The sequence below is a fragment of the Doryrhamphus excisus genome, chromosome 4 (assembly GCF_030265055.1).
Source record: "Doryrhamphus excisus isolate RoL2022-K1 chromosome 4, RoL_Dexc_1.0, whole genome shotgun sequence".
NCBI lineage: Eukaryota > Metazoa > Chordata > Actinopteri > Syngnathiformes > Syngnathidae > Doryrhamphus > Doryrhamphus excisus.
Genome location: NC_080469.1, coordinates 5,237,450 through 5,252,469, shown reverse-complemented (window position 1 = coordinate 5,252,469; position 15,020 = coordinate 5,237,450). Strand labels below are relative to the sequence as shown.

The 15,020-nt window shown below is 41.8% G+C and overlaps 1 protein-coding gene across 1 annotated transcript in view; it reads left to right on the top strand.

Moving 5' to 3' along the window:
* The window catches only part of htr7c (5-hydroxytryptamine (serotonin) receptor 7c), a 34,195-nt gene extending 25,682 nt beyond the window's left edge, over window positions 1-8,513 (top strand). The window contains exon 2 of the mRNA XM_058071399.1: window positions 5,686-8,513. Coding sequence (XP_057927382.1) covers window positions 5,686-6,424 — 739 coding nt within the window. The 3' untranslated portion in view covers window positions 6,425-8,513. The remainder of the gene's footprint in view (window positions 1-5,685) is intronic.
* Window positions 8,514-15,020: the final 6,507 nt, after the last annotated feature.

Below are 15,020 nucleotides of genomic sequence, written 5' to 3'. Positions count from 1 at the left end.
TCAGGTTGGACACAAGAAATTATTAAGTAACTCACTCGTATTTCACAGTTCCTTTCCATCATGGTGCCGCTGTACTGTAGCATTTTTGTATCCTGGTTATAACATATTGTTGCAGAACTCCTCTTGTTGCAGAAGTTGTCCAGAAGTCCTTTTGTGCGATGGTTAGCATCCACCTCTGACTTTTGGGCACGGAATGTTTCGTCAACATTGTGTTGTTTTGTCCCACAATGCAGTTCTTCTCATAGGGCTAGACTCAGCATTCATATGCTGCAAAAAGCACTAAATTTGCACTAAGATCAACAAGTCAGCAAAAGGTGAGGTAAGTGAGGGCGAGGTAACACTGTACAGTAAAAATTTATATATTTTTTGTTTTTAGAATTTAAAAAGCTATACGTGTTTAACTTAGCTAGACAAGTCTTAAGCTAAAGCTTTTTGTTATTAATTGTTATTGGTAGCTTTTCAGCTTTCTCCAATTCAACCTTTTGCTCTGTTTGTACCATTTTTATTGGGTTTTGTTGTTTAATTTTGTTTCTGCAATGTGCCTAGGGTGAATGAAAAATGAGCCATAGGCTACGCATAGCCCCTGGGCCACCCTTTGGGCACCCATACTTCTGGATCTTCATTAGGGTCTGGTGTCTAGTGTCAACTCTTTGAGCAAACTCTATTTGGCTTGGTGTCTTCCTCACAAGTGAGCGATGGTGATTTCGTTGCGGCTGGAACTGGTGGCTGACGGGATGCCTATGCTCTTGATACTTGTTAGCATGTTACAGTGGCTGGCACGTGTGCCAGGTTTTGTGAACACTGCAGCAGAGACAAAGGCAAAAATGGTGAAAATAGTATTTAATGATAACAAAAGGCGGAAAGCAGGAAAAACAAAGTACAACAACATACGGCGGTGACAGAAGGTCACTGGGAAGCTACAATTACAAACAAAAGGTGCAAAGTAACAAACAAGGAAATACTAGATATCTCAGTTACTTACAGGAAAAGTACGCAGCAAGGAATACAAAACCACAAAGCAAAAATGTCAGGAGCAAACAAACCGTGCATATATATATATGCATATATCAAGGTGGCTTGGCTTAAGAAGATCTAATGACTGATTAGTTGCAGGTGTGAAGTCCAGGCAAGTGGGGCGGAGTCCAGCAAAGGGCTGCAGACCAAAACAGAGTACAGATCATGACCTAGCTTACGGCCCACTGTGCTTATTCGGTGAACAAAGGAGACCGATACAAGTTGTTCATCGTTCTGTGTGTTCTTTGGACAAATAATCCACCCACACACATAATAAAATATATAATATAGATAATAAAGGATTCTCTGTCCAGAATCTGTCTATACCAAGGGTGGGCAAACTGCGGCCTGCGGGCCACATCAGGCCTGCCAAGCGTCTTAATACGGCCCACAGGACATTTACAAATAAAATAAGTGTAGCTAGCACCTAGTCACTAAAATAGTTATCTAAAAAGCCATCTAAACAACACAACACGTGAAGACACATGAAGTGCCTACATACAAATAAATATCTATGCTGAATACCTATGTAAAAAAAAAACACACGGTATATTCCTGCTGCAAGGCATGCTGGTTAAGTTGTGGTTAAGTTACTTTGCCGTTTTTGGTGCATTTTTTTTTAAAGTGATCATTTTACATCAGCTGTGAGACATGCATGGGTAAATTAAATTGGGTGCTTTCAGCTGTCATATATTTAATGTGCTGGACTGCATCTAATGTTTTAAGGCTGGCATATTAAACAGACAAGATGGATTAGTGCTGTTTTCCATAATCCAATAAAATTGCCATTGTTCAGTTTATTTGAATTACTTAGCACATTTTACAACTTGCATCATCCTAAAAAAACTCTGAAATAATTTACAGTTAGATCAAATGTAGTTGCCCTTACGAAAAGAAAATATATTTATCAATATATTACTTTAAATATATTGTATTATATTATCATATATTATTTTTCCATTATATTTTCCAATACATTATATATTATAAATACATGGAATAATATATTTTTGTACATATATTATACAATATATTATATATTCATGTAATATATGGCAATATATTGCAGAATATACAAATGATTGCCGCTTTCAATATATTGAAATATATTAAATCCAAATATATAATATATGAGTTTATATATCCCAAATTATATGCAATTTTATATATGTAAAAATATAGTCCATTTTTGGATATTTTTTATATGTATCAATATATACACATATATGATCTATGCATATATTGCACTATATTGGAAAATATAAACATAAGATCCCATATATGGACATATATTTCCTAATACATTGCATTATATTTGCCAATATACTGCAATATATTTTTTTCCATAAGGGTGCATTGGCAGGTATATGTAATATATTCAATACCTCCTTTTTTAAAGTGTCTGCAATTTTGCAAGTGGTGAAGCTGACCAGGCTGACCGAGCTAAATTTGATTTCCACACTGCCGATAGCATCTCTTGTGGACATGGGCGAGGATTGGCTTGTGCTCCTTAAAGCGTTTTATCTTCTGATAAACCAGAGCAGAAACCAGACAAAACAGCCTAGAGACTGAAATATACAGCTTTAATTAATGACGCATTTGATGCTGAATGCAGAACGCTTACGGCATACTGCCAAAATACTACACTGCAACATACACAACCTTTGCATTTTGTGAGAAAAACAGCTCTTCTTTCCAACACCACATTTTCTTTATTTTTTGCACTCTTGCTGCTTTGTTTGATTGATGGCTCCCTCTTTTGCTGCAACGTTCCTTTAAAGTCAGTCACCTCCTGGCAATTATGGTTTATACGACCTCTTATTGTAATGTCTTTCTTTGAAGGGACATGACACATGTTTGACATCACCTGAAATTTCAGCTTTTTAAAGAACAAAATGTGGCAGATTGATTTGACCCACTTGATGTTGACACTAATGTAGTGAGCAAGTTAGCTATCAAGGAGCTTAGGGCAAAGTGAGAGTGTTCTAGATAAAGTACTACACTGTCAGAATAACCATAGATACATAGTCATAGACAGATGCTCTACCTGAATGTACCATGTGTACCTGGGCCTTCAGTGGCGACTTTGCTGGCCGTAATTTTTTTTTTGTGAGGTTAAGTATCGTTTGAAAAATAATGATAACCTTAATGTATACTGCCAATCACCCTGACTTAAAATAATACAAACTCAGCAGAGCTGTCCATTTCTGCCTCGCCATCAGCCTTTGGGGGCCTCACTTGGCTTCTTGTTCAGTTTTGCCTTCATCAACAAATCAGAAGATGGAAAAATTGTGGCGCTATTGTGGGCCGGCTAGTTGGCTTCATGAGGCAAAAACATCCCCATTGATAATAGTTTTGAAATGAAATGGGCCAGCACTCTTGATTCTGAAGGCCCTGCACAGATCAAAAATGGCCACACATAGAAGCTGAAATATGATATGAATAATAAAATAAACATAAACATACACTACTGGAAGCAGTACAACTAAGAGAAACACTACTACATGAAGGTACAAAACTGTTTAAATAAATTAATACAACTTGTTCCATCACTCTCCTCTGGACATGACAAACCATGTCAGTCTGGCCTCTCATATGTAATGTACCTCCGATGAACTCGTTCCTGATCCTATCCATCCTGGTCACACCCAATGAGAACCTCAGCATCCTCATCTCTGCTACCTCCAGTTCCAGTCTCTGGACCAAACATTCATTCATTAATTTTCTACCGCTTTTTCCTCACGAGGGTCGCAGGAGGTGCTGGAGCCTATCCCAGCTGTCTTTGGGTGAAAGGCGGGGTACACCCTGGACTGGTCGCCAGCCAATCACAGGGCACATATAGACAAACAACCATTCACACTCACATTCATACCTATGGACAATTTGGAGTCACCATTAACCTAGCATGTTTTTGGAATGTGGGAGGAAACCGGAGTACCCGGAGAAAACCCACGCATGCACGGGGAGAACATGCAAACTCCACACAGAGATGGCCGAGGGTGGAATTGAACCCTGGTCTCCTAGCTGTGAGGTCTGCGCGCTAACCACTAGACCGCTGTGCCGCCCTGGACCAAACGCCGCCTCTCGCCCGAAGACAGCTGGGATAGGCTCCAGCACCGCCCCGCGACCCTCGTGAGGATAAGCTATAGAAAATGAATGAATAAATGAATGATTTGGTTAGCGTCCATTTTGGTTAGAGTTGGACATTGTGGAATGAATCAATGAGTCTATAACTAAGGCTCCACTACTGGCCTGTTTACTAATCTATGGTGTACCCCGCCTCCCGCCCCTAGTATAGCTCACCCGCGATTAGTGTTGGGAATAATGGCATTAGAAATAACAGCGTAATCTAATAAAATTACAATTTCAATCATTAAAACACCATTAACGGGGCGGCACGGTGGTCTAGTGGTTAGCGCGCAGACCTAACAGCTAGGAGACCAGGGTTCAATTCCACCCTCGGCTATCTCTGTGTGGAGTTTGCATGTTCTCCCCGTGCATGCATGGGTTTTCTCCAGGTACTCCGGTTTCCTCCCACATTCCAAAAACATGCTAGGTTAATTGGCGACTCCAAATTGTCCATAGGTATGAATGTGAGTGTGAATGGTTGTTTGTCTGTATGTGCCCCGTGATTGGCTGGCGACCAGTCCAGGGTGTACCCCGCCTCACGCCCGAAGACAGCTGGGATAGGCTCCAGCACCCCCGCGACCCTCGTGAGGAAAAGCGGTAGAAAATGAAAGAATGAATGAAAACACCATTAACGGGGCGGCACGGCGGTCTAGTGGTTAGCGCGCAGACCTCACAGCTAGGAGACCAGGGTTCAATTCCACTCTCGGCTATCTCTGTGTGGAGTTTGCATGTTCTCCCCGTGCATGCGTGGGTTTTCTCCGGGTACTCCGGTTTCCTCCCACATTCCAAAAACATGCTAGGTTAATTGGCGACTCCAAATTGTCCATAGGTATGAATGTGAGTGTGAATGGTTGTTTGTCTATATGTGCCCCGTGATTGGCTGGCGACCAGTCCAGGGTGTACCCCGCCTCACGCCTGAAGACAGCTGGGATAGGCTACAGCATCCCCGCGACCCTCGTGAGGAAAAGCGGTAGAAAATGAAAGAATGAATGAAAACGCCATTAACGGGGCGGCACGGCGATCTAGTGGTTAGCGTGCAGACCTCACAGCTAGGAGACCAGGGTTCAATTCCACTCTCGGCTATCTCTGTGTGGAGTTTGCATGTTCTCCCCGTGCATGCGTGGGCTTTCTCCGGGTACTCCGGTTTCCTCCCACATTCCAAAAACATGCTAGGTTAATTGGCGACTCCAAATTGTCCATAGTTATGAATGTGAGTGTGAATGGTTGTTTGTCTATATGTGCCCTGTGATTGGCTGGCCACCAGTCCAGGATGTACCCCGCCTCACGCCCGAAGACAGCTGGGATAGGCTCCAGCATCCCCGCGACCCTCGTGAGGAAAAGCGGTAGAAAATGAATGAATGGACACCATTAACGTTACAGTTAATAGTAATAATGACTTATTATGCAATTGGCCTAACATTGTCATTCCCTAACAAGCGGTATAGAAAACGGACCCTGGTGTCGTTTCCACTGGTCAAGGGTACAAAACAGTAGCTTTGAGAGTCACCAATTTTTAATGCTGTTTTTGTGTCCCACCCATAGGTATCTCGGGATCACACGGCCTCTTACCTACCCGGCCCGACAGAATGGTCAGCTGATGGCAAAGATGATCTTGGGCGTGTGGCTGGTGTCTGCCTCCATCACTTTGCCCCCATTCTGCGGCTGGGCCAAAAATGTCCACACAGCCGGCGTGTGCCTCATCAGCCAAGACTTTGGCTACACCATCTATTCCACAGCCGTAGCCTTCTACATCCCTATGCTGGTCATGCTGGTCATGTACTACAAAATCTTCCGGGCGGCCCGCAAGAGTGGGGCCAAGCACCGCTTCACTGACCTTTCCCGCCGTGAGCGCCTCGAAACAGTGGCTAATGAGGCGCTACGAATGCAGGGCCTAAAGCCTCCTGGTGTGGCGGAGGAGTGCGCCGCATTGTCCCGACTGCTGAACCGTGAACGCAGAAACATCTCCATTTTCAAACGAGAGCAGAAAGCAGCCACGACATTGGGGGTTATCGTGGGGGTCTTTGCTGTGTGCTGGCTGCCGTTTTTCATCCTGTCCACCGCCAGGCCCTTTATCTGTGGGGTCGAGTGCAGCTGCGTGCCCATCTGGCTGGAGCGCACGCTGCTGTGGTTAGGTTACGCCAACTCCCTAATGAACCCCTTCATCTATGCCTTCTTCAACCGAGACCTGCGCTCCACTTATCGCGACCTTCTTCGTTGTCGATATCGCAACATCAACCGCCGTCTGTCAGCGGTGGGTGTGCACGAAGCCCTCAGGGTTTAAGGAAGGTTTTGCCAGCATATACTGACTCACAGAGTGCAACATGGTGGCCTCGCACTTGTTCTCGTGTACCTCGTGGATTGTGGTGTGAACGCAGCGGGCATGTAGATAAGAAACATTCTGACAGAATGGGGGTCACTGTTGGAAGCTCTCTGATCACTTTAGTGTGTGTGTGTGTGTGTGTGTGAGAGAGAGAGGGACTCAGTTGTTAGCTATTTTTAGAAACAAAATGGTAGAGAACTGAAATATCCAAGTTGACACTGCTTTTGTGCATTTGTTGTTGGGTTATCACACCATATATCATGGACACATCCAGATAAAGACAATGGAAGCCAGACAATTTGTGTATACTACAAAAAAAGAGCGATTGCCCTCGAGGACAATGCATTTTAGCATCTTATGCTAACCATATCAGGGGAGGCAGGGGAGGTGACACCATCGTTAAAAATTTATTTATTTTTAAATGTATGTATTGATTCTGTATATGAATGTGATTCTGTATGAGCTGTCCAATCACTTTTTTTTTTTTTTTACATTTTCTTAAGTAAAAAGCGCTCAATTTGAACATTTTCTGATACACGGAGTAGGCTATGTTAGCTTAGCCTACCCTTTTATTATACACCATGCATTCTTGTGTTTTGACTGTATTGTACGTCACTATTTTTGTGAAACAGACTGGTGAGGTGCACTGCCTCGCCGTGGAAGGAGTATACGTGAGCTGGTGCTTGTCGCTGCCATCTTTTTACAAGGGAGGCCGATCAGCTAAGAGAAAATAAGGAGCACTTTTACATCATAGTAGTACAGCTAAATACACATTTCCAGCAGGTCTCCAAAAGTCATAATAAAGTAAACAAACAAGGCGAGACAGCCGGAATAAGAAGAGAAGATAATAAAATCCAAATAAATACATTAAATAAATAACATGGTTTTCATTAAAAAAAAAAATAAATGGGATTAAGAAGAATTTGAGTCAGAATTTTAACATTTTCCGATATACGGAGTAGGCTATGTTAGCTTAGCCTACCCTTTTATTATACACCATGCATTCTTGTGTTTTGACTGTATTGTACGTCTTACAACACTATTTTTGTGAAACAGACAGGTGGACTGTGAGGTGCACTGCCTAACCATGGAAGGAGTATACATGACCTGGTGCTTGTCGCTGCCACCTTTTTACAAGGGCGGCCGATCAGCGAAGAGAAAATAAGGAGCACTTTTACATCATAGTAGTACAGCTAAATACACATTTCCAGCAGGTCTCCAAAAGTCATAATGAAGTAAATAAACAAGAAAATCCAAATAAATACATTAAATAAATAATATAGTTTTCATGAAAAAAATTAATAAATGGGGTTAAGAAGAATTTGAGTCAGAATTTGAACCTCACTGCATATTAATGTTGTATTTTGCTGTACACTTACGTATCATTTGCATCAGATCACACACAAGTCATAGTTTTAAAGTAGTCCTGTCACCGAAACAAAACAAATGTTCACAATGTGGGGATAAATAATTGACAGGTGACAACTTGGGTTGAAGATATTATTCTCGTGAAAACCTCAGTTTTTATTCTTATAAAGAAAACGATATGTTGCCTGAAACAGATATTTTTAGACTCTGAATAGTGAACGGTACCGTAGCTATTACCATAAGTGTTCCATGTTTCACACAGTCATGCACTTGAATGAGTTATTTTCACGACTGTTGTTTATTCACACTGCAGCCGGCTTGCTAACCTTGATGATACAGCAAGAAAACTTTAAAAACACTTTAAAGGATAATGTGTTCCAGAGGCTGCTTCACACTGGTAGTCAACAAGTATCTCTATCGTTCTTTTGAGATGAGAAGTGATCAACCGTTACAACTCTTTGACGGCTTGTGCAAAAATGTGTGTCACAGGCTGCCAATCAAACAGTGTGTGCTGATTCTACCTCGACTTTACTTACTGCACATTTCCTCCGAAACATATGTGACTCTATCTTTTTGTAATCAGCAGCTCTTTTTCAAGCTTTGTCAAGTGTATATACAACTGCTCTGTGATTGGCCTGTTTAAATACTCAGTGGAATTACATCTATTACTTTTGTAAATAAAGACACACATGCTCATAATGGTAAATCCTCACATTTTTTTTCTCATATTCAAACTGCAGAAAATCCATCAAGGCTGCATCCTTTTTTGATATGAATTAACCTTATATGGGCTTGTATTTATCTTAAACCAGATTTGTTTATATAGTGGAACCTAATTTCAACACCCCCTAGGGCCAGGGGTCTCAAACTCAATTTACTTGGGGGCCACTGGAGCTTGCGTCTGGGTGAGACTGGGCCGCATCAGGTTTTCCAAAAAAAAAAAATGCATTTATTAAAAACAAAAAAATTTAAAAAACTTCACTTTGGTTCCAATTTTCTACAAGAAAAGCTCTGATAAAACATTCCACTAAATATCTTACTTTTTATTTTTCTACACAAAATAAGATGAAAAATAAACAAATTAAGAATAAAGAAAATCAATCAATCAGTAATAAATACATAAATATAATAATAATAATAAAACGGCAAATAATAAAAACTTAAGAAACCACATATAGTTGGTGGGTAGACAAATTATTATTTTCAGATTAAAATTAACAAAGCATTATTAGAGCCCTGTAGACATGACAAAACACGACTATAGTCACATTTATACTCTTTTTATTTACAACATATTGCGCAACTGCAGGGTCTTGAGACACATGCTAACTCGCAAACTAGAGAGCTAGCGACCTAAACGGTAGCCTTCAAGTTATTTCCTTTATACTTAAATAGCCAAAAACTTACCACTTCCACACGGATAGGGAGGATAACTATTAACAGTTATTTAACCTTTAACATGAACATTAATCAAACGTAATAATTTTTTCCGGGTACATGATACCATACAGCATCCATATCAAACTTAAACTTTCATATCAAGGCGGGGGCCTCAAACTAGTGTCCTGCGGGCCACATTTGGCCCGCGGGCCGCGTGTTTGAGACCCCTGCCATAGGCAGTAGCTGAAATCAAAACTGAAACTAACCATTGCTTGCTCATTTATGCCAGAGCCGTAATGAGAAAATGATTTAGAATTTGTCTTTGTATTTTTATTTTAATTCGTCCGTGTTCATAAGCTATGTTGTGTGTATTGTGAATGGTCCTGAGCTGTGATTCAGTGGTTAGGTAATAAAGGACAGTGGAGCCTGTTAGTTAGAGGCAGGTCAAGAGAGAAGGGTTGCCGAGCCACGTCTTGCTGTATGGTACACAGCGCTTTTTTTAGACCCCAATAAAAGGCCCGATTTGTCATCCTGACACAATGTCACAGCGCTAACAATACAATATTTTATACTCTTCTCTCTTTATACTCTACTAGAGTAGGGGTGCCCATTACGTGAATCGGGAGCTACCGGTGGATAGCAAACATAGTTTGGGTCCCCTGAACTTCACTTTGTAGATCTTTGTAGTCATATGACTAGTCAGCTGACATTAAACTCCTCTCCTGATTCGCTCTTGGATACTTGGACATGATCAAGGGAAGCTGGAGGATGGAACCCGCAACCTCCAGGTTGGGAGATAACAACTCATCCCATCTGATCCATGCTGCCAATGTGTTTTCAACATTTCATCCTATTATTTGATGAATAATTACAAAATGTGCCTATTGCAGAAACATTTAATATGTTCAGATGCATTGTCATTTTCATTTTCTCATCTAATGGTTGATGAATGCGAGCATTTGCAGTTCGCTAACGACATAATACATGAAATTTATATCTAATGAACGCTACGTAGCTATTATGTGTAATTATCATTATTGCCATATTGAATTCAATTGTGAATTATATGTGAATGATAATTTGATTACCTGTGAAACTGTGAAGGTATCTCGCAGGCTGAAAAAGTGTGAGTACCCCTGTACTGGAACCCATGTTCCCAAAGTGGCAACATGCAGGAGTGCTGGTGGAAAACAAGCAATATGCCTGGAATAGCGTGATGCTGTGTTTAATGTAACTGTCAGGAACAGATGACGTGTCCCACGAGGTGGTGTACGTGGTGCATGACGCTGGCATTTAATGCGCAGGCCAGTCCTGCGTTCATTTGGTTAAGATTACACTCGGCTTCTCTCACCTCTTTGCCACTTGCGCCGGTGGGAGGGACAGAGGCGTGGGTGCGCGGCGTTGCACTTGATTGCGCTGCTCACAAAAATTGCAGAGTGCGTTGGCCACACCCCGCTGGCGTGGAAAAGTGGTCGACCATATACGTATGTCGACATCTACTTAAACAATCCCTTTTAAAATAATAATAATGATAATAATAAATTAGTGGACCGTAATTGAGGACTTAGTGGACATAGTGATTTCACCGTGTTAGCATTGTGTTTATTTTGTGTAAGTAAGCGGTTGTCATGTAGCATTGTAGAGCGTGCATAAGGGACGTCTTACCTGTATGTATGCAAATTAGCTCACCGATGTCTGGAACATTGGTAGTCCCACAAAAGGTGTAATGACCACATTTCCACTACCAATGTTGGGCCAAGTTTGTCTACAACCTCACGTCCAGCTTCTGAACTCTACAAAGTGTCTCCGACAATGAGTGCTGCTCCTCTGGCAGGCGTGGTGAATGCAGCGCCCTTACGTCTCAGTTCTCCTGAGCTCCTGAGGCCAGTCCTGCGTTCATTTGGTTAAGATTACACTCAGCTTCTCTCGCCTCTTTGCCACTTGCGCCGGTGGGAGGGACAGAGGCGTGGGTGCGCGGCGTAGCATTGTAGAGCGTGCATAAGGGACGTCTTACCTGTATGTATGCAAATTAGCTCACCGATGTCTGGAACACTGGTAGTCCCACAAAAGGTGTAATGACCACATTTCCACTATCAATCCAGTCCTGCATTCATTTGGTTAAGATTAGTATTTTCTTAAAAAGTTTGTCATCATTCTGACAAAAACACACTTGAAGCCTTATTTAAAGCCTTTACAGACTGTTTACCCAAAGAAACACTCATATTCTTTTGTTTGTTTGCAGCTGAATATTTGATTCATAGTCTGGGGGACAGCTATCTGCTGGTTTCTTGATGAAACTGCACTGCAGTGCACAGACATTAAGAGGAAGAAGGAGGACGTATGATCTTCGTTGCACTTTCAACTGTGCAGGAGTGCATTTCAAAACCTCTGACAAGAGGAGAAAACTTACTTGACCTCAATAAATGCCGTCAGTGCAGCAGGAAGGTGTAATCCTACTTGACTCGTACATGCTCAGAGAAAAGATAATGAAAGGAATCACATGGAGGAACCGGTGAAGCAAAAGAGGACTGCAGATTTATTTTGAGAGAAATTCAATTGTCTGCATCCTGAGTTGATAGTAATGACACCATTCTTTGTTGGTTTACTAACAAATGTGTGTAGCATCAAAACAGTACAATATATCGTCAACAAACATTTGGAGCCAGAGAGGCAGGGTTTAAATCTCAATATTGTGCAAGTACAAAATCTCCCAAAACCAAGCACTTTTTGCGGGCCCCCCAGTTCTCTGTGTGGTGTGAAAAACAATATATGCAGCAACATTAAATGTCCTTTCATTTATAATATGTGTACCCTACTGAGATTTTTCAGGTCATATCCGGCCATGGGATCCTCCGGGAGGAGCCGGGAGAAGAAAATCTGGAATGCCATGCTTAGAATGCTGCCCCAGTGACTCAACCTTGGTTGTGGAGGGATGGATGAATGGGCTCGAACAAACACCTTGTCTCGCCTGCTGGGCTCTATTGCTAGCCTGACGATCGGGGTTAAAAACAACACAGTGAATCCAAATCGATCATCTTACATCATCGTTCAATACTGGTGAGTACCTATATATTTAATACTTTAAATGTTTTTGTAAGTGTGTTAGGCTTACATTTAGAATGAGCAGCGAGTGAACAATGGCAGTTGAAGAGAGAAGGGGAGGGTTCTACTGTTATACAGTACATTGAAACTGCAAAAAATAATTGATTCACCTGTAATTACTGTTAATTTACACAATCAGTGCCCAATAATTTGATGAAATAATATTAAAGGGGACCTATTATGCTCATTTTCAGCCCTTTTTATTGAGTTATGTACTCCCATAGAGCAGCTACACACAATAACACACACAGAAAACTTTCTAGATCTTTCAGAATCTGCACCTATTCAGCTGTATTACCTTGTTTTTCCAAAACTGTCTGTTTTAATTTGTTTTAATTTGTGCCTCCGGGCACGCCCACTCCACTTGGTCACTCTCCCAAGCTACTTCTTGCGACTACTTCTGGACTACTGTTGAACCCCACTTTCTAATTTTGTCGGTATAGGAGTTGATAATAAATGAATGCATGAAAAGTAGTTAGGAGCTACTGGTAGCTCAAGATCGACGTAGGTAACGTAGGCACTGCTGGTGCGGTGGAGCTCAGGAGAACTGGGACGTAAGGGCGCTGCATTCACCATGCCTGCCCGAGGAGGAGCACTCATTTTCGGACACACTTTGTAGAGTTCAGAAGCTGGACGTGAGGTTGCAGACAATCTTGGCACAACATTGGTAGCGGAAATGTGGTCATTACACCTTTTGTGGGACTACCAATGTTCCAGACATCGGTGAGCTAATTTGCATACATACAGGTAAGACGTCCCTTATGCACGCTCTACAATGCTACATGACAATCGCTTACTTACACAAAATAAACACAATGCTAACACAGTGAAATCTTCCACAAAAGAGTTCAGCAGAGCGGGGAGGAGGGCAGGCATACCCCGGCATGCCCATATAAGGAAGTCCAACTACCTGTGACCTCACAATGAGCCAGTGTTAGAAAAAACTCGCTGAAGCCAAGCGTTCAGAGTCATCCCAAACCTTTTTTAGGGCTCACTTCCAAATGCACAAACCTCATTATCTGAAACTTTGGTATCGTTTAACATGAGAATACAACATTCTAACTACATTTATAGGTCAGAAAAGTGGAAAAAGCATCATAGGTCCTCTTTAAGAGGGGCTTTTCGTATGTATCGACAATTATTGTAACTCCTTCAAATTTGACACAAGAATGTATTTCATCTTACCATGGGCATTTCTGTCAAAATGGTTAGCATATTCAACATAATCATAATCCTTCCTTTTCTTTCATATTTAAGCGAGGATTAGTGGCCTGATGTATGGATATTTAGGGCAGAGTGGCTTGCAAATACTTGAAAATCCCGGAAGCCTAAATTCGGGACTTGATTTTAGGTTGCAACACAATGTCCAGTCCCAAGCAGCCATGTCAATGTAAGAAGGGGACTGTCTTGCGGTAAATATGGTTTGCATCATGAGCCACCTCTTAGTGTGTGTCACAATGCTGGGTGGGAGATAAAGAGGGGGAAATGTGCATCTGATGTTGTATATCCATCAAAGGAAAGCAGGAGAGAAAAGGAGTCTTTTACATGCCATATTCTGCCCACAGGCTTTACTGACAATGCTGATAAGCTGTGGATACTGACAATGTAATGCACAAGCTGGCTTTGCTCTCTGTTATGTGACGCTGTAATTAAGTGACGTCACTTTCATTAATTGTTGTTTGTTATATACTAAACACATCATGTTATTTTTACCATTAGCATGCTAATATATGACCATTCATTCATTCATTTTCTACCGCTTTTCCTCACGAGGGTCATGGGGTGCTGGAGCCTATCCCAGCTGTCTTTACAGTACACCCTGGACTGGTCGCCAGCCAATCACAGGGCACATATAGACAAACAACCATTCACACTCACATTCATACCTATGGACAATTTGGAGTCGCCAATTAACCTAGCGTGTTTTTGGAATGTGGGAGAAAACCGGAGTACCCGGAGAAAACCCACGCATGCACGGGGACAAGATGCAAACTCCACACAGAGATGGCAGAGGGTGGAATTGAACCCTGGTCTCCACTTGATCGCTGTGCCGCCCTTCATCTTATAGTATATATTTATTTATCTGTTCTTTACTTGAAACTGAAACTGGGAAAATGCAACAAAATAGAGAGCATGCAAGCGTATTCAAGAGTCAAATTGCATGTTGAGTACTATAAATATGTACATGTTGGCAGGTATACACTCACATTGAAAGCATTTCGCGCAACCCTTCACAGTTCACTGTCTCCCCCAGGGGGACCTGCCCAACTATTTGAGAAGCACTCGGTTGAAGAAGAACACTGTGCGCAGAGATGGCCGAGGGTGGAATTGAACCCTGGTCTCTTAGTTGTGATATATATAATATATAATATATGACCTTTCATAGCAAAGTCATGGCAAGGGCCAAGAATCTGCAGGTCTTTGCTGATGTTGTTTGGCACTGCCCAGTCCCTTATGGTGCTGTTTTTGCTGCATCAATGCCACCCACTGATCCTTGATGACATGCCCCAAAAATGATATCTCTTGCCTTAGTGTGGAAACGAAGCGCAGCTTGTTGGATGGCATTTAAGACCTCCTGTAGGTTGTCGAAAATATTCTAGAATCTTGCTGCTTGCTGACCAGGAGGTTGTCAAGGTAGATGATGCAGTGGTGGTGGCGGAAAGGACTCTCTTTATCAAGCGTTCAAAGGTGGCAAGAAAATTCAAAA